The sequence below is a fragment of the Ictidomys tridecemlineatus genome, chromosome X, assembly GCF_052094955.1.
Source record: "Ictidomys tridecemlineatus isolate mIctTri1 chromosome X, mIctTri1.hap1, whole genome shotgun sequence".
Taxonomy (NCBI): Eukaryota; Metazoa; Chordata; class Mammalia; order Rodentia; family Sciuridae; genus Ictidomys; species Ictidomys tridecemlineatus.
The window spans coordinates 109,150,070-109,169,983 of NC_135493.1; the positions used below are offsets into that span (position 1 = coordinate 109,150,070).

General features: G+C 37.4%; 1 protein-coding gene across 1 annotated transcript in view; it reads right to left on the bottom strand.

Annotated features, from left to right (window-relative positions):
- Window positions 1–274: 274 nt before the first annotated feature.
- Window positions 275–19,914, bottom strand: part of Ptchd1 (patched domain containing 1) — a 58,343-nt gene continuing 38,703 nt past the window's right edge. Inside the window, exon 3 of the mRNA XM_005334809.4 lies at window positions 275–9,529. Coding sequence (XP_005334866.1) covers window positions 7,875–9,529 — 1,655 coding nt within the window. The 3' untranslated portion in view covers window positions 275–7,874. The remainder of the gene's footprint in view (window positions 9,530–19,914) is intronic.

The window sequence follows — 19,914 nt, forward strand, 5'->3', positions numbered from 1 at the left end:
TGTAAATGCACTTTTTACAGCTTTGAAACATTTGCACATTTAGATAAGTGAGAGAAATTTGACGAAGGAATCACTAAAATCAAACTGAATTTTTCCTTGTTCAGGCCTGGCATTCAATAATTCTGTTCATGGCTTTATGCTGGAGTATAAATTTACAACAAATAGTAGGGTTGTTAAATTATGGGATCATAAACACAATAGGAAGAGAAACTGAGTGTATTCTGACAAAGTTACTGAGGAGGAATTATGTGTCAATAAATAATTCAAAAGAAAATGTGGATTCCTTTTGGTTTATTCACAAAAATACAGATTCAGGTTTTATATCTTTATCCGATAGTGAATACCAAACAACTCCATTATTCTCAGCTCATATATTTAAGCATTTCCTACAGATTTTATTAATTTCAGCTTTCCACTAATTACATTTTTCCTGCCACACTCTATGCCTAAACTTTTAGGAACTGCACTAGGGCTCCTTTGGATGTCCATTTCCCCAACTTTGTGTGTATGTTACAGATTTCTGGTCTTGGATAGTTCTTCTGTTGCTTGAGTGATTTTTCTCCTAAACTGATGTAAAATCAGCAGGCTTCCCTTGATGGCATCTCCTTCATTTTCTCAACAAACTGATACTAGGGATAAATGGCAAATACACATTCCTTTTTATGCCAGAGTTGCCAAGATGGAGTGATTACCCCCACATGTCTTTCCTCCTACCTCCCCACTCCTTTTCCCTTTCTCTGTATCACCAAGCAAAAATTCCAGATACATTTCTGTAATTCTAGACCTTACGTGAGATCTCTGTGGTTTTGAGTCTCTGCTTTTCTTACTTTTGACTTGGGAAATTCCATCTAATGCAGTTTTTCCACTATGAAACTATTCGTTAGCAATTTGTAAATTGCAAGGCACATTTACTTTCTCAGGTTTCTTTCCTTTAGAGTATATTGTTTGGCTATTCTCAGGTATGTTCATGCACAGGGAGTAAATAGTAGGGTAAGATAATTTTTAGGGTTTCTTGCTGACAGCTATAAGAGCCCTTGGCCTACTAAACCCCAAAAAAACCACAGCACAGGGTCTGCCAAGGCATTTTAATGTGTCTCATATGTGTCAGGCAGATTGTAAAAGGTGGTATGCATGTGTACAGACACGTGTGCTAAATGTGCATACATATGTCTATGTACATATGTGTATGTGTATATGTGTGCTATAGGTGTGTTCTACACACATGTATGTGTGCATATTTGCATATCTGTGTATCCGTGCTTGTGTGTATGTGTTGTGCGTGTTTGTGTATGTGAAATAGAACCAGTGGGTCATTACCAGTTTCACATTGCCATCCATAGTCCTGGGAGGTATCATGTCAACTGCCATGTTGATTCTGGGACAGCAAGCAAAGGTAATTTTGGCAAGATGTTAATTTAAAGAATAAATATTTGAAAGACTGAGCCAAACATGTTCAGGATTTATCCTGGAAAACTAAGGATATTGTTTTGACAGAGAAATTTATATTTTTTCCTCAAGAATAATCCTGGAATAGATAATGGAAATGGGTTATCTTTGTCATTTTCTAGGAATTAGACAAAGTACTTAGTAGATCCCAATGAATAAAGCTCTCAAACCTTACATCAGATGCTACAAAGTGGGACTAATATTCCTTCATCTCAGTAGAAGTCTTCCCTTATCATGGATGGGCAGAGGGTGGTTTAAGTGGCACTTTTGAGTCCTTTGTACTTCAGGGAAGGCCAGGCAATGATTCTCTCTGGCTTGCCATAGGTCAAACCCAAGTGGATGCCATTGTGCCTAAAGTTATACCAGAAGCAGCGCCAACTGGTAAAGGTAGAGCCATTTGTTCTCCAGCTTCTGCTATAACCTATACTATATCTAGCTTCTGACTAGTAATCAAGAGAACTGGGATTCTATTTGCTTATCTGTGTCCAAGACACATCTGTGTTTAAGTGCATCCATCTGTCTATGGCCATGATTTTTTACTTGCTCACTACAGTATTATCAAGATAAATGTGATTTATTCTCTTGTTTGTTGGAGAGTCAGCCACTACCAGTGTGTGCAAGTAAGTATGCCTGGTGTACACATTTCAGAATAGAACTTACTTGAGAGCAGCTTTCCAAGGAGTGGTATGCTACTGCCAAGTAGAATGTAACTGTATAACCTGGAAATTCTTTATCCCTGTTATTTTTTTTTGACAGGGCACACTTTTATATGTTGATTTTGTTGGCTGACCCACTCTGTGTTTGTGGCAGGGGTTCCTATAACAGTGAGAATGAAGCCTGCTATTCTTCCTATCAACAGGGCACAGTGCAAGAGGGGTCCTTTCCTGATCCTACCCTGGAGAGCATGTTTAGTTGGTGCTGGAACATAAACTGGCACTGAAAATGTTTGCAGAATAAACAAATGAATGAGTGAAAAAATGAGTAAAAGATAAATGAACAGAAGTAGGTACTGGGCTTGGCATGAAGAAACCTATATTTGGAAGCATTTTTGGCTCCTTGGAGAAAAGATGGTTGAGAAGTTCTTAATTGCCTATTATCCAAAATGAGGACACCAGGATCACACTCCCAATGAGGTCTTTATTAATTTAGGACAGTGGTCTTTACCCTTTGAGTCACAGACCTCTTTTGGAATCTATGAACCCTTTCTTTAGGAAAATGCACATATTGAACATATACACACTTTTTTGTATATATTTAATTTTAGGGAGCTCTGAGTTCCTCCCTCCCACAACTCATTCATGACTCCTAGGTTAAACCTCCAAATTTAGATACATAGAATTTGGCAGTAAAGTGGCAGAATGGAGAAAGAACAGACTAGGAACTAGACTTCAGTTATAGTCCTGCATCTGTTTCTAATTAGCTCTGAACATAATTTTACTTCTCCAGGTTTCAGTTTTCTCATGTGAAAAATGGGGGGATTAGGCTTATTTCTATCCAAAAATTCATCTGGGGTCAACATTCTGGAGGGAGAAGAAGCTAGCAGATTCCACATGAACATCATACCTTCCACCAAGGTTCCTCTGCAGGTTGCCTCCTTGGTACACATTGCTTTCTTTGTACTCTGAAAAGAAGCCTTCTTTCCCTACCAGGCAGCCTCATCTGAACTCTTGTGGTACTAATTTTAATCTAACTAAAAAATCTGTAGAGGCCACAGCTCTCTGGTCATCTCACTTCCTCTTCCTTGCATGGCTCCCTCATAGACATCAAAGAGCACCTCAAACAGATCACCTGGGCAGATGGGAGTGGGGCAGATGTGAGGCAGGCTGGGGAGGACATCCTGAGACTGCCTATTCAGGTGAACAGATTCTAGCTCATTCACTTTCCTCTTTCCTTTATCCTGAACTGGCATGAAACAGAAATAAACAGTTGTAACCACCACAGGGAGGAACTGTGCAATGTGTTGGCTTTATCTATTCTCAGTTCTTTGCCAACTAATCCAGTATGGTACTAATTTAATATTTTCCTTTGTACTATGACTTTACCATGCTTTTAAAAAGTAGGAACTTTGTCTTCAAATACCTGATACTTTTTATTGAGCAAAAATTTTAAAGCAAATCACCCAAAAAGAATATTCAAATATCTTCAGACAAGCCAGGCATAGTTAATAATTAGTACTGTCCCATTCCCATTGCCTACCCCAAGTGCCTATATCCCATTTTTCTAGGTTTAGAGTCTAACCCCAACATCCAGGGCTTGCACCTTCTTTACAGTTGCTCCACTAAATGGTGATCCAGCCTAATTTTGAATGTCCTAAAATGACCAGGAATTAACTACTTTTTTGTGGCAACCTATTTCATCCTTAAATAGCCCTAATCATGGTCCCAAATCTGTATCTCTCTAGCTTTACATCCTGGTGCTACTGTGTGAGATTGACAAGTTAAAAATAATAACGTCTTGAGTTCTCTTTGCCAGGCTTTGCTACAAGTGTTTTCCATGTGTCATCTCACTTAATCCTCACAGCAAACATCACTCAAATGTCAACTCAAAGAGGGCAGATTATTTTTTATCTGATTTGTTCACTCTTGTGTCTCCAATCTCTCGAACAGTACATGGGGTGATATTAGGCACTCAATAAATATTTTCTGAATTTAAAGACATTTACTATTATTACCCCCATTTTACAGATGAGAAAACAGAGATTCATAGAGAACAAGCACTATGAAAGCTGCAGGGATACTTTAATGGAATCTAAAGGAATAAAGATACTATGAGAATACCATTTGTGTCCAAGAGGTTCTGCCTCAGACCACATCCCTAAGGCAGTGCTCCATCTCATCTGTTCCTATGAGGGATATATCCAAAATCTGCTTCTAAGGCTGGAAGAAAGTAGTGTCATGGTCCCAGAATGCCACTTACAACTGAGTGCTGCTTATTTAAAATGGTTCTCAAGGGTCTTGTTTATAGCAGTATGTTGTATAAATAACTGTGGCCATGGAGGATGGCATCTGATGATCTCATTTCTAACTGAAGATTGAGGGGGTAAATGTGGTAGGAAAGACAGGTGCAAAACAAGCAAACACAAACAGAGAAACAAACAAAATTCACAAACTAAACCACAAACACCAAAAAACCTCAAAACTTATGGACTGGAACAATGGAGAGGAATTTTTCCTGATGGTTTCCTATATTTTCTCTGGAATAAACTGTACTTCTTTTAGCCTGAGGAGTCCTAGTGCTACTTGTTGGAACATTGCTGGAGGACTAAACAATACCCTGTTTCAAGTATCATTTTCTTTCTTGCAAACCCCAAGTTCCTTGTGAATTTACATCTTCTGATGAATTTCATGAAGTGAGAGAGTATCATAACTCTTACCTTGGCTTTTCTTATTTTCCTTACGAAGGCCAAGAAATCCCAAGTATCACAGTTTTTTAGTTGACCAGGAGAAACATTTCTGATGAGTGGAATATTTTCTTTGGTAAACAAACAACAAACACCAACTCAAAACCAACCAAATAAGTTTCTTTGGTAAAGTGGACATTAATGTCTTGGTTGGAATTAAATAAAGGAAAAAAAAAACTTCAAGTGTTTGCTGGAATAATTCCTTCTCTCTTTGTAGCAATTCAAAAAATAAAACTTCATGATGTAAAGACTTAAATTTTATGGAAATGTGATTTTGAGATACTTCTAAAGTGTCTTCTCCATGGTGAGGCTAAACCAATGCTGTCAGAGCAATAATCAGTAGTCAATATTAACAAATAATAATTATCTAATAATAAATAACAAATCTTGGCATGCATAGTCCCCCAATAGAAAAAATTCATTTCACAGTCAGAATTTCATAAGCCTTGATTTCAAGTGCTGAAAAGAGAAGTTGACAAGTTTGAAAATGCCCTTCATTTAAAAATACAATATTCTAGGGTATACAGAGACTCAATCAAGTTGGAAAACTACTATCTGTCATAAACCAAAGTTCCATAGTAAGTCGTTCTGGTTGACCAAATTGAATGATTAAATTCTGAACAAAATCCACTTAATTGTTGTGTGTGTTGTGTCAGTTTTGTGGAATCACTTTAAGCTGTGGTGCTCCATGTGGCTGACACTAAATCAATGGCTGATTTAGAACACACTGTTCAGAAAATGATTTAGCAACATGTGATTTAAGAATAAAACCAATTCCCTCTTCACTTGTGTTTTATAAATAATAGCCCAGTTGTAGGCCCCTAGGAGAGAGAATTGATTGAAGATCTATTATGCAAATGCAATCTTGCCCTTTGTGAGGACTGTACTTGTCCTCAGATTAAAGCTCATTATCTTCTTGTTGAGTGTATTTATAACACATTGGTATGATCACTTAGTGTGTCTGCAGGGGAGACTGAACAAGTGTGTAATACACTAGCTACGATCCCTTGCACAGTATTTGGAACTGTATGGAGAACAGTACATGAAACAGAAAGCACAGGTTTCAACGTGGTGTTGTTACATGTGAATCATTTGGGCTTGCTTTTTTTTTTTTTTCTTTTTTGGCTATTTAGAGAGACAATGGTAAACCTAAATCTAAAACATTAAAAAATGTCTGCCTTATGGCCAACAAAGTCCTATGTTCTATCTTAGAAATGTATTTCAAGGGTGGGGGGGGGGTAAAGCTGTCTTAGGAGTAAACCTAAAATTGATCTGTCCTGTCTTCGGCATGCTGAAATGAGGAAATCCTCTAGGGTATGACCTGGGTGAGTTACTTTGTTCTTCTAAGTCTCAGTTTCCCCCTCTGTGGAGGAGGAGGAATTTGCACAGTATGTCTGCTAAAGTTCAGAAAGGTAAGATGCTTTGGGAAAATACTTACCACTATAGATATCTAAAGAAGCTACATCTCTAAAAGGGAAAAATACTGTGGAAGTTTGCCTCAAATGTAACTTGGTTTTAGCTTCAGTTTTATAGATTGAAAAAATGTAGGGGTCTGGGGCAGCATACACATCCTCTTCAGGTCAAACCATTTCTGTTTAAATATATGAACCATTTCTCTTATACATACTATAAGTTAACCATGTAAATATCTGGGCTTGTAAATGAATAGAAGGGCCTGATGATGAAGTAGAGTGCAGTAAAAATGGTGGGTTGGGGGAACCAGAGAGGTGAGGTATGGCCAGTTAGTAGACAAATTTGACTGCTGTCACTGATAGATTTGTATCAATGATCGCTTTTCCAGTAATTTCCATCTGTTTTCCTTTTGTCCCTTTACCTCCCTGCACTTCTACAAAGTTTCTCAGTGTTAGACTTTAGGATTACCAAAGATCTTCCCTCCCCTCTATGTCTCTGAGAAGTCATGTCTCATAGCAAAGGCAGACTGTTACTGTAAGTTGGAAGCTATGGTAGATAACCATTCCTGTGTTGTTTTTCTTTCTTTAGCTATATGTGGGCAGATGTTGTTTCTGGGTATCCATGCAAAAATGCATATAGGGCCAAACTACAAACAGCTGTACCAGATGGCTATATATTTTTGTTATTAAAATGAAGACACTGTCTCTAGATTCCAGTAGCCACCCACTTTTTCTCATCATGCCAGGTATTTGGGTTTGGCTCTGTGGTGTTATGTCCCCATAGCCCCCCTGCCAAAATCTGTAATTAATAAAGCAGACCCATTTGGCGACAAGTGACAAAATATTCCAAAATAGAATTGTCCCAATTCTATGATGTTGGAATTATCATTGGTTTTCAGGTGTATTAAACAAAGTATACAAATGTTAAAAGTGTACCATTGGGGTAATATGATAAATTAATTCTAGACAACCAAAGTGCTTCATCCAGATGATTTTTAAGTGTGATTCAATTTCAATTTATGAGTGATGGTCACTACCATGTCTGCTTCCAAGGCTCTGGCTTGCTTTTGCTGGTCAGAACTTTCACAAGCATCTCCTTAGGTGCTGGGGATCCAGTTGAGACAGCCAAGACCTCAAACTATAGACCCTGGTGAGAAGTACTGCTCTGCACAAGTTTTGGAAGCATTGTTTGGATAATGCTTGAAGCTATTTCTGCCTTGGCAGCTGACCTTTCAATCAGTTGCTTTTATCACAATACTAGCGACATCTGCAGAGTGGATAAAACAGGATCCTGCTCATTAATAAGCTTTCTTCTATTTCATCTTAGCTTAAGAATCTCTAAGTCTCCAAGGGTGTGTGTGTGTGTGTGTGTGTGTGTGTGTGTGTGTGTGTGTGTGAGAATGTGTGTTTAAATTCTTTCTTATTACAACCCTTTTGTTTTAAAGATTGAAAATATGCCATACCCATTACCCCCCTTGTCCTTTATACTTTTTTTTTTTTGCAATGCCTGTTTCTTGTCCTTAAAAATGGGAACAACTTTGAATTTAATTGTTTCATTAACGCAATCTCTTTGCTCTTGATAAGACCTAGGGTGAAAATATACCAAACAGACAGTATCACACTGTTGTAATTTGGTCAACCACTCGGGTACTATCGATATCCACCATTTCTACACACTCAATTTCCTCCCGGTTTTCAGGATTTTTCTTCTCTTTCCTTTTTTTCTTAGAGGGTGGCAGGAAAGTCAGTATCACAGGTAAAATGGCAAAGCAGTGAAAGAAGGTGACAAATGCTATTAAAAACAAGCACCTGAACAGTGTACAGGTCAGATTTGAAGGCACAGCTGCAAGAGGAATCAGACCAACAATATAGCAGAGGTAACTCTGTAAAATAGCTACCCCATGTATTTCTAGGGCATTTTTTACCCATTTAGTTCTTGTGAAATCCTTGCCCAGAACAAATGTGGATAACAGTGGAGCACAATTGTCAATTGTGTAGTTAATTCCATAGATTAAGCATAGCACGGAAATGCAGTCCAGTTCTACTTTCCATAATGTCATGAAACCTATCACTCCAAACTCCACAGACACAACCGTTAGAGTTATCCAGACATTAATCAGAGAATCTGCCACCAGGAATGCCGAGAAGAAGAGCAGGAACAAAGCACTGATGCAGGAGTTGTGCAGGGGGGCTCCCAGAGAGGAGGCATATCGATCCATGTACACAAAAGATGGATTAAAGACGATGAACTTCACTTTGGAGGTGACGGAAAGTCTCCTCAGGGTCTCCAAGAGATCATAGAGTTCTTCTCTGTTGGTTTCCATGGTCTTGGCCACCAAAAACATTCTGGAGGCCACAACATCAACTTCATCATTGTACTTTTTAGAGAAGATGATGTCCTCTTGAAAATGCGAAAATTGGGGGGCTTTCAAGAAGGAATTCCTCAACATGTCTGTGAAATTTTTCTTAGTCAAGCCAGTGGATACATTGAGTTTCCGAAGGTAATTTAAGTAGCTTTCAAACCAGGATATCCGCACAAACCCCTTGGTATATTCTAGAACGTCTTCTTGGACACTAGTGTTCCAGTATTCTATGGACTCATATATGTAAAACCCAATCACAGGACTGTAGTTGCTAAAGTACTTTTGCTGGGCAGTAGTATACTCAATGGTTTGTGTCGCAGTTGCTACGATGTTACTAAGGTCTGACCCTTCGCTGACCTGCAGATAGCCCATTAAGGCAAAGGAAATATAAATAAGGTAAAAGAGAACTACAAAAGGCTTGACATAGGTGTTGGTTATCCAGTCACAGTAATAGCGTTTGAGGAAACATACCAATAGGTGACTCTCGTAAGTGTTCGCTTCCTCTCCTTCAGCTGTTTCTTCACTGAATCTGGCTGTCAGGAGGAACCTGTACCATGCCGGCTTCTCCTGCAATACCTCAGGCTTTGGGACTTTTCTACAGAAGATACTATGCTGGTAATTGTTTTCTATGTAGCCAGTGAACACCAGGCTGGAACCATAAAACGAGAGTACATAGAGGTAGTTGAAGAAGATTGCAATACAGGAATTGCAGCAGAAAATCCTGGCTGCCTCAATGTTTGTGAAAGGACTGGCCCCTATGCCAAAGGTGACCAAGTACATGGCAGTGGTGAGAGAAAAGGAGAGCATGGAGTCTGCATAGACTGCTGCAGTTCGCTCCTTAACATGTTGGTCTTCTCTAGTTTTCCTCCAGGAGGATAACATTTCAAAAGTCCCATATAGTCCATGACCTGAGGGGGGCAGAAAGAGACCAGAGCAAAAAGTTTAAAGAACTAATCTCTTTTAAAAGGGGAACCAAGTTGATCATGAGAAATATAACTATGCCCAGGTGGTGGCAGGTATGTAAATGCCAATGATTTCTCCTATTTGGAGAGAGATCAGTGCTTTGATGAATCATAAGCATCAATGGATGTGAACAGGCAGCAGGAGGAGCAAGAATCTTCCTTCATGTTCCCTTCTGGTTTAATAAAGCTGGATGAACCTTTGCCTATAGAAATCTGAATAGACTTATCCCTATGTCTCTTGGGAACTATATACATTAATAGCTTAGGGTTGTTGGCACAGTTTGGCTGGACACTAATCATTCTTTTCTACTCCCATAGGTCTGGCTAGGCATCAGCACAGAAGAGGGTAGTGGTCAGAGGATTCTGAGTTAATGTCCCATCACTTCTTTTAAAATTAGCCAAATAGGGGGCTTTAGTGAGAAAGAGACTCTGTATTTAGTTTGAGTCTTGACAGGAAACTAAATCATAGCCTCTTTTTTTTAATCCTTCCCCAAATATCAGGGCAGGAAGCAATAAATCTGAGAAACAGAGGGAAGCAAAATAAGTAGGAACAAGTTTGAATGAAGAGGAAAGAGGGAAGAATATATAGAAGAAACAAGATTCATATGAACTTTCCCTCCAATTGTTAAAAATTAGAGTTCAGACTGAAGGTTTATGACTTGCATTTTGTCTTCAGGGATTTGTTTGATCAATTTTGGTTGTTCATAGATGACACATCAAGCAGACAGTGACTCTGCTGGCTTTGCTGTACTGTTTGGCAGTGGCCTCTGTGGGAGAGAGCCAGGTCAGTAACCTCTTTCCTTAACTGCTTAGTGCCTCTGCCTCCCTGATTAGTATTCCAGCAACACTGAAATAGCAGAGGTACAATAAGTGTTCATGTTCTGACTCAATTCTTCTCCCTGAGAGATCTAACATGACTTCTGCAACCTCTCCTGGCTGTAGCCAGACACTTCCATGCTGTACCTCTCTGGGTTTCCAGGCCACTGCAGCACTGGAAAACCCACCAGACTGACCTGTTGCAGCTTTCAATAACTCCTGTCTTGGCACTGGAATCAGCAGATCTAATTTTCTGCTTCCATGCCTTGGCATATTCACTCCCATTATTGAGGATAATAAAACCTTTACACTGTGGTACAATAGTCTTGTTTTTAAGAAGGAATTTAAAATATCCAGCCAAGCATAATATGAGTGAAGTGAGTCACTGTTATCTTGTGTGTACAATAACCAAGCACACATCTTCTCTTGTGCTCTGCCTGGTATTTATATTCTTATTGTGAAGTCCTAACCTCAAACTTGAATGCCTATTTCATAGTAATTATATAGACTTGTTTCCTCAGTGGGATTTGGCATTTATCTTAATTTACTAGGAATCATTTTACAGCCACTTTTGGAGTTCAGGTCAAGACTATCAATTTCTTAACTAGCACCATGGCCTCTATTAAATTGGAGGCATATAAACTCTCAGACATGAAGGAAAAAGTGCACTTGTTGACTGGCAACCTGTTGTTAATTATGTTTTAGGTAGTTAATGTCTATTCTCAGGAGAGAAAACTATTTATTAAATCTGTTTCCACTGCAGGATGGACCAACTAACTTTTCATTACAAGTAGACCATTCCTTGGCAACGAGTTGATAAAAAGAGTTAAAAATACTTCTGAGGCATCAGCACTCTGGGGAAATGATATTGACCATTTAATATGGAGACATGTAGAGCAAGTAAGCTTTGAAAGGTAAAACACTTCAAGAAGCTGCTGAAATGGCAAATACTTTTTGTAGTTTTTACTTGCTAGAAACAAAAGAATAGTTTAAACAAGGCTGTAATACTTACTCATTAAATATGATAAGATGCACATAGAAGAATTAAAATTAATCATATAGTAGAATTTAAACTAAATCTGATTTGTAGTCCTTTTTAAAATCAGTGTGATGTTTTATGATGATATTATCTGACTCCGAGTCTTGTTGGAAAACACACTAAGAATCCCTTTCTTACCTCACTGTTGAATAATCTTAGAAGTTAATTGAAAACATAAATTTGAATTAACACAGCTATTAGATGACAAGAGTGAGGCTTGAGGGTCCAGAATGAAACTACTCAAATTCAAGGAAAGTTAGAAATAGGCTATTAATTTGTCTCTTGAGTTGCTGCATTTCAAATGCTAGTCCTTCTATAGTTTGATCTTTTTTTTTAATTGAGTCCTGACTCTTTATGCATGTTTTTAGTTCTAGGGTAGCTTCAAAAAGGATTCTAATTTTATTTCTAGGGACTTTTGGGAAAATGCCTTTCCTTCATTCCTCTTGCTAGGTATATGTGTGCAGATCCTCACAGAGCCCAGAACAGGCCCTGAGAAAGAATCTTCTATCTGATCACTCAGCATTTGCTGCTTATCCTTGGCCTTGCCACCAAAGACCCCCTGCCCATTCCTGATAGTACAGATATTTTTTCTCAAGCACACCTCTCTGGTAGATATATATACCCTAAACCCCAAACTGGAGATGTACAGTGTCTTAGTAGAGCCCTTTGGATTTCTAGGACAATTGCTGATGCCATAACTGAACCTCCATCCTGTAGCTCAGTCAGTCATGTGAGGCATGAGTGCCAACAGCTGCAGGTACCTCTTAGGGATTAACAGCCTAGAGTGCCTTGCTGGCACTAAACCTGGCTCACAGCTGAGTATTTATGCTGAAGAGTTCAGTCTACTACCCTAAAGGAAAACTAAACTGTAAAGACCCTGTTTCTTGGCTTGCACTCAAAGAGAGACACATTCCAAGAACCCTAGGACATGAGAAATACCCTCCTTATCCTCCATACTATTCACTGCCTCCACCCACACACCAATACCCGCTCTTCTGGGAATTATAGCTGAATTCCCTTTGGCCTTCAAAGCTATCCTTTTAAATACAAACTTCTCTTGGAAATGGTCTACTGAAGCAACTTCCCTGTAGGTCTGAAAAATGGGACAGAGAATGGGTATGGGGAAGGAGTGAAGACAAAATGGTGGTGATGGGTACATAGCTCAGTGGTAAAATGCTTGACTAGCATGTGCAAGGCCCCAGGTTCAATCCCCAGCACTGGGGGGGAAAAAGGAAATGGCAGGTGAGAGAATTTCACAGAATAGCCTCTTCACAGTTTTTCCTCTGGTCAGTCTTGGCCTTACTTTAACATCCATCCCAGAAAATGGATAAATCAGTCAAGGCAAGACAGAGAAGAAAATTTTTGATAGTTTCTGTTCCTTTCTACTTTCTTCTCTCAGATGGTGGGTCCCTCCTTCAGCATTTCCATTATCCACAGTACTCTTAACCTTGGAGCTGGAATCCAGCAGGCAGAACTTTGAGGCCAAATATTATAGATGTAGGCAAACATACTGCATGTGGACTGAAGATACTTTTCTGAGGTTTGACTATTGTTTCCCTCACTTTAAAAAGGTACTTTTAAAAGTAAAAGTATTACTGTTTGTTTTGCACTCTAGTTTAAAAAGTTTTCTATGAAGTAGGAGATCTATAAGATTCTCTGTTAAATCTGACTAAGGGTCCTATATCATTGGCACAAGGCATCAGTTGTGACATCTGTCCCAAGTCTGTTCACAAGGATTTCCTAGTAACTGAGTTTACAGAGATAGGCATGGGAAGCTGCCTAAACACAAAGTTCCAAGTAGATTTTTATGTTGGTGACCAGGGGCTCTATGGTGGTAATGGAAATCATAGCTCATTATCAAGGGGGTAGGTCACAGCTAGAGATTGGAAGTAAAAGACTATATTATAGTGAGGATTTCAGGACCCATCATATCCCAGGATATTCCTCCTCTTACAGTCATAGTAAAAGCTGATATGTTGCCAAAGGGAACTGTTAAACAAAACATATGTAATCTATCAAATTTTGAAGATAGAGACTTGCTTGTCTTTTAAAAGCACATTCAGGATGTTTTTATTTTTATTACATGGAATGTCTGTATTGTTATGTACATTGGAACACATGCATATCACTATGCGTTAGGACACACACACTCACAGATTCAAGTTCTAGTTATTCATGAGTGATTGCTTTGACGCATCATGGGCTTTTAGCCAGGCCCTGGGGTAAGGATCGTAGAGCTCTTCACTAATGTTCAGATACAACTTGTATCAGAAATACGATTTTAAAAAGGAAACTGCTTTTATTAATTTTATTAGAGATAGACTTTGGGACTGCCATCTAGTAAAATCAAATGCTAAAGAATTCAAGCTATAATTTTTCTTCTTTTCAAAGATACTTTTTGTATCTGTATGTGCAGTGAACTTTGAGGCTTTGGAGCTAATGAAAAGAAAAAACAGCACAGTTGATAATTAACATTGCTGGTGGAAGAAACTCAACTAGCTAATCCTCCAGTCACTTAGGGAAACTCTCCAGCAGACTGACAGATTAAATCTCTCTCTTCACCCAGACGCTCTTCTGGGGTCTAGCCAAAACCTTCAGGGTTGTTTATTAATCCACTAAGGCAGGAATCCACTAACAAATAGTCGAGAGTTAACCTAACTTTACCCAGCAGACACAATTGTGGAAAGTTGTTCATAAAGTGAATTGCGTTTTAAATTTATTTAATGGTTTTGCTATGAGAGGCAGTTTGGGTGATTTGTTTTGTCAATGAATATCCATAAGCAAATTGATCTAGTTTGTATATCTGGATTTTGCAGGTATGATTTTTCTTCAGGCTCAGATTCTCCCACCTTCCCCAGTCCACAAAGACATAGCACAGAGGCTGATTGATGCCTTGTGGTGCTCTGCACATTTTAATTCCTTTCCTACTCGCAGGATTTCCTCAGCTTGAATGGCTGAGAAGATGAGGATGTGAAGTGAGATGGCTTGCTGATGGATGATCTCTCAGTTTCAGTTCAAAAACATTTAATATCATGAGACAATGAAGCTATTTATAGCATGCCTGGGGGGTACTAAATTTTCACACATGGAAATGAAATGACTACATTTTTTTTCTAAAAAAAATCCACAGAATATCATGCAGGAGCAAACTCTGCTTAAAACATATTTTATTCTGAGACAAGCTTCACTAGTTCATGTTTATAAAATTCTTTTCTTTCAATGACATCTACATAAATTAATGATTTTGTTTTTTCAAGAAGAAATTTAAAGTGTATATATGTCTAGATTGAGTAACATCTGTTTTCAGTGAGAAGTTCATTAATTGGGTTACATTTACACTTTGCCAGTTATAAACATTTACTTTATAAGCTGAATTGTTTGGTTTATCGTAGCCTGTTTTGTCTCACAGTTAAGAGTAAGAGTAAAGGTGTACTCTGCTTAAGTAAAGACAGATGCTCACATCAGAGGAAATATATGCATCTTATTCTTTCTACTTGAGACTTGACACATTTTGATAATTCTCCTCATGGCATTGGGTTTGAATCTGAAACATGATTTTCCTTCACTATATTGCTGCAAATAAAAGTCCAAAAAACAAATTTGCTAATAGCTCTTCCTTGTTTAAAGATGAAGTATTTAGATACTGTATGTATATGTACTATATAAAACTAGTGTGTATAAACATGGACCATAATATATGCTGTGGCCATTGTGTAATGATTTTTCATATAGGAGAAATAAAATATATAAATGTATGAATATATGACATGTGTTATTCAAGCATAATCTATATATTTACATATAAAATGCTTGAATGTATACCATATACTATATACAGAAAAATATACAGTATTTATATTTGAACATTCAAACTATGTACTGCATAATATATATTATAAACTCATTGTAAAATATAAGTGCATAATGTGAGATAATTACATATCATATTACATAGGACATCTAATATAGCTAATATGAAATACAATATATATTATGCACAGATTACACACACATGCACATACATACACAAGATGAATAGGAGGCTGGTGTGAAATTTATTTTACTGGTGAGGCAGAGCATGTTAATGCTGCTACACAAATCAATGCAGAGAAGGGACTAGAATCCCTCTCTTTGATTCCATCTGTCTACATTTTGTTTCTTGGTGAGTAATAACTAGGTGAAATTCAGGGTTTCCTTGATAATGACTGAATTTTCTTGGGTTGTTAGCTCCTGTAGACACATCTGATGAAGACTGACCAACTGTGAATTTCTGAGATTCTGGTCCAAATGTAGACAGTATTTTGGTATTTTGCCTCATGGTCTATTTTTATCAGCTTAGTGCCCTGATATTGCTTTCTGCTGCATAGTCTTCATCAGATTTTCCACTTCCCCATTCCCTGGGCAAGACCAAGTACACAGACCACCCAGAGAATACCTAGGAGACCTGGGTCAAAGACGAAATACCTTGGCATTCTTGTACGTAATTGAGTTCTGCCTTCTTGGATCTGTGTTCCAATCCTGGTTTCATCTTAGTTTATGTTTAGGAATGAAGCAATAAACCTCTTTTGTTCTATTTACCCAAATCCATTTCTCTCCACCATTCCCTCACCATAATATGATTGGTAGAGCCCAAGAATAAATGGGTGAGAACTAATCACAAAACTAGATCATACAATCTCCATGTAAATTAACCCCACAGAACCATGGATCATTATTAAAAAAGATAGGAAACAAACCTTGAAATTATTGTATGGATTTACTCTTATTTTAAACCACATGTACACCAAAAAAGTGAACAACAAAACCCTTATAAATGTTTTTTTTTCCCTAGACACTACTGATTTATATTGATGTATTTCCATGGCACTCTAGTTGAGGACTTTTCTGTCATGCAGGATAGTAACATTGTTGCAAAAATGATTTTTATGATAATATATTAGGTTGAACCATATGAAATTATCATCTTTGCAGTTCAAAAATGTCTGCCTATTGGTACCAATTTTCTAGGTCAAAAACGGTTGGATACTGTTAATTTCATATGGTTCAAACTTCATTATTATCTGCCCCCCCTTCTGCTAATCTTTTTCTTGATTGTAGGAATATATAAGAATACAAAAAACTTTCAAATTTGCTTATGTTTAGAGTAAAAATAATTGAGAGATACAGTTTTTCAGGTGGACCTAAATTCTTATACAAGAACTTTTACCCCTCCCCCTTTTTGGTATTTGGGATTGAACCCAGGTTGCTTTGCCACTGAGCTATTTCTCCAATCCTTTTTTGTGTTTTATTTTGAGGCCAGGCCTCACTAAATTGCTGAGGGCAGCCTCGAACTTGTGATCCTGCCTTGCCTTAGCTTCCTGAATCACTGGATTACAGGCATGCACCATCACACCCAGTCTCAAACCACTTTTATGTCTTCCATATGCTGCATCATATTTCAAGTGGCATAATATGAGAACAAAGCTTTAAAGAACTGAAACTAACTTGATTTCTGCTAAAAATACAGATAATCTTGGTATAATAGCTGGAAGAAGTCAAATTTCCCTGCTATTATTCTTCTCCTAGCACTTAATCCACATTTTCTTCCTTTCACATCCTGAATCTGTATGGACTGGTTAGATAATTAAGAAGGAAGAAGGCACCCCTGGATATTTGTGTTCTTCGAAATTTCTAAATATTTGAAATGGGGCTTGAGGAGTATTTTTTATTTTATCTGATCTCCAGGGTCTTGTATCTCAAAGGCAAAGTGACCTTTATAAATAGATTACCACTTAGGAACTAATACCTAAACTATCTTTCACCATGACTTCAGTTCTCTCCTTTTAGCAGCACAGAATGTACATGAAGCAACAAACTTTCCATATGCACAAGGAAGAAAAATCTTCCTTCTGTTTCTTCTATATTCTCTAACATTCCATTCCTTTCCTGATTTGTGTCTGATCAGCAAAGCTATGGAAATAGTACGCCTATAAGGAGAGCTTGCACATACAAAACTTATGCCAATTTCTCAAATCATACTTAACTGGAGAACAATGGTGTGAATTCTCATCATTTAAAGGAAATTTGATAATGAATTAAAATGATGTGTGATATATTTACAAATGCTAAATACCTCACTACCTGATATCAATGTAGTTTGGAAAAAAGGAATGTTATTTTATGCATGTTATTGAATATAGAGCAAATAAACTCTTCTCCAAATTACAGTAACTATCAATGAGCATTTATAATACTATAGACCTTTTAGGATTTCAGCTCTAAATAAACTGATGTGACTCATCTGGACAGAGGTTTTGGCAGAAGTGGGATTGTCTAATATGCATGACACTGATTAAAAACATTCTAAATCATGATGTATCTATGCTTACATCATTGCCAAAATGATTCATCTGTGTAGGATATATTCTTATTGCCAGAGATGTCACGTATCATCTTGGCTAGAAACACACAATCATATCCCATTATGGTGAACTCTCAGAGTTTATCCAAATTCTTTCTTCTTCTGGAATTTTGTCAGCTTAATACTGCATAACACACGTGGTCTTAAAATTTTCCATTCTAAATCTACTGCCATTTTGGCATGTGGCTGGATCTGGCCTTATGTGACCGGCATCACACTGAGAATGTTTGTTGAATTTTAAGTCTATAATGTTTATCTATTATAGACCTATTGACAGCCAGGAAAATATCTGCATTTGAGACTTTTTCTAAGATAGTTTTCCCCCTAAATGAGATTATAATAAATTTGATTTGATATTTTATTTATAAAAAGTACTAAAAATCAAGAAATTTTGCTTAAATCTGCTTAGATTAAGCATAGCACTTATGATGTTATGGGCAGGCAAATTTAAAAATGGGACAGTTAATTGACTTGTATAAAACCCTTACCACTGCATTAATTCTTGGTCATTTGAATTATTCATTGGTATTTTAGGACAGATCATCATCAAAAAAAAGCACAACTAAACATTGGCCTTGAATACAACATTTATGAATCTGCTCTCACTTATACTTCATTTTACACTCATACTCTAAGAATGAAGAGTTTATCTGAGAAATCCAGAAAGGCAACCGTCCTAAATACAGGCACTGTTAGCTTTATGAACATATTAAGCACTCATTATATCACACAAAGTATTTATTGCAAATGGGCCTTAGCTACTAAAATGCATAGCTTCCTTTTATGTTGTGACTGAGTAATTTGAGAACTCTTTGGGCTGAAAATGTACAGAAAGGTTGCACACTGATTGTCAGCAGGGAAAACTGCCATCACAATCAATGCATGTAACATTCCTCACAAATTGCAAACAAGGGAATATTAGGCACCTGCAGTGCTTGTTCTCTTTCACTAAAAATACCTGATTCTTCTGAATTGAACTCTGATGTAAAGTTCAATGATACTTGGTCTCTGTTGAATTGTGGAGCTATGTACTATTTCTGGACTTGTTTTTAAAAGACACTTCTGTGCTTATAGCATCATTCTATTCCACCATCTCTTATCTCCTTTCCAGATCCAGTACTACCAGAGAGAGCAACTGATGCTATGATCACTGTGTCTTTGTTTTGACCATTTTCTGTTTCAGGGATACTCCTATAGCCCCGCAGAGTGAATACACCATCACCACCACATTATAACCTTCCCCTGAGTTCATAACAGGAATAGGAAAAAAAATCTGTGGCCTTGCAGCCCCAGCAATCCCACTGATGTCTCACATGTTGCATATTCTTTTTTAAAAAAATTTTAGTTTTTTTTAGTTGTCAATGGATCTTTACTTTTTTTCTTTATATGTGGTGCTGAGAATTGAACCCAATGCCTCACACATGCTAGGCAAGTGCTTCACCACAGAGCCACAACCCCAGCCCCTCATATTATTTTTTTGTGTTGGTTTTTACTTAAAATATTTCAAACTACTTCAAAAAGTACAAAGATAAGTTTTAAGAAGGATTAAATACTGCAATTTATTTTATATAACAAAATTCATTTTAAGAATTTGGAATACAGCTATTTTATTTAAAATTAATTCTAAGAAACTTTAATCATAGTTTTATTTTACTTTGTATAATTAATTTTTAAGAAGCTTTAAATATTGTAATGTGCTTTAAGCTCACTGGTAACAACCTAGAGTGTCATAAAGCCAGCAGCAATAGTCCTTTTTCTAGCTCTGACATTCTTTTCCCCTCACCTTAAGATCCCTACTATCTCCTTTCAGTCCCCCACCCTTTTCTTATTCCTGTTTATCTTCCTCCTGCAAAAGCAACAACAAAAACACTATTTTTAAAATGAAAAGCTAAAATCCTTCCACCCACCCCCCAACCACTTAAGCATGTGACTAATCATGAGCAAAACATCTTAATTTAAACCTTGACTCAAGTCTCTGTGGAAGCTACTAATACTCAGTCCTACTCACTCTTCAAGGCACCTCCTTGTATTCCAGAATCGACCCACATAGTCTTGGGATTATTTTAAAGAAGCAAG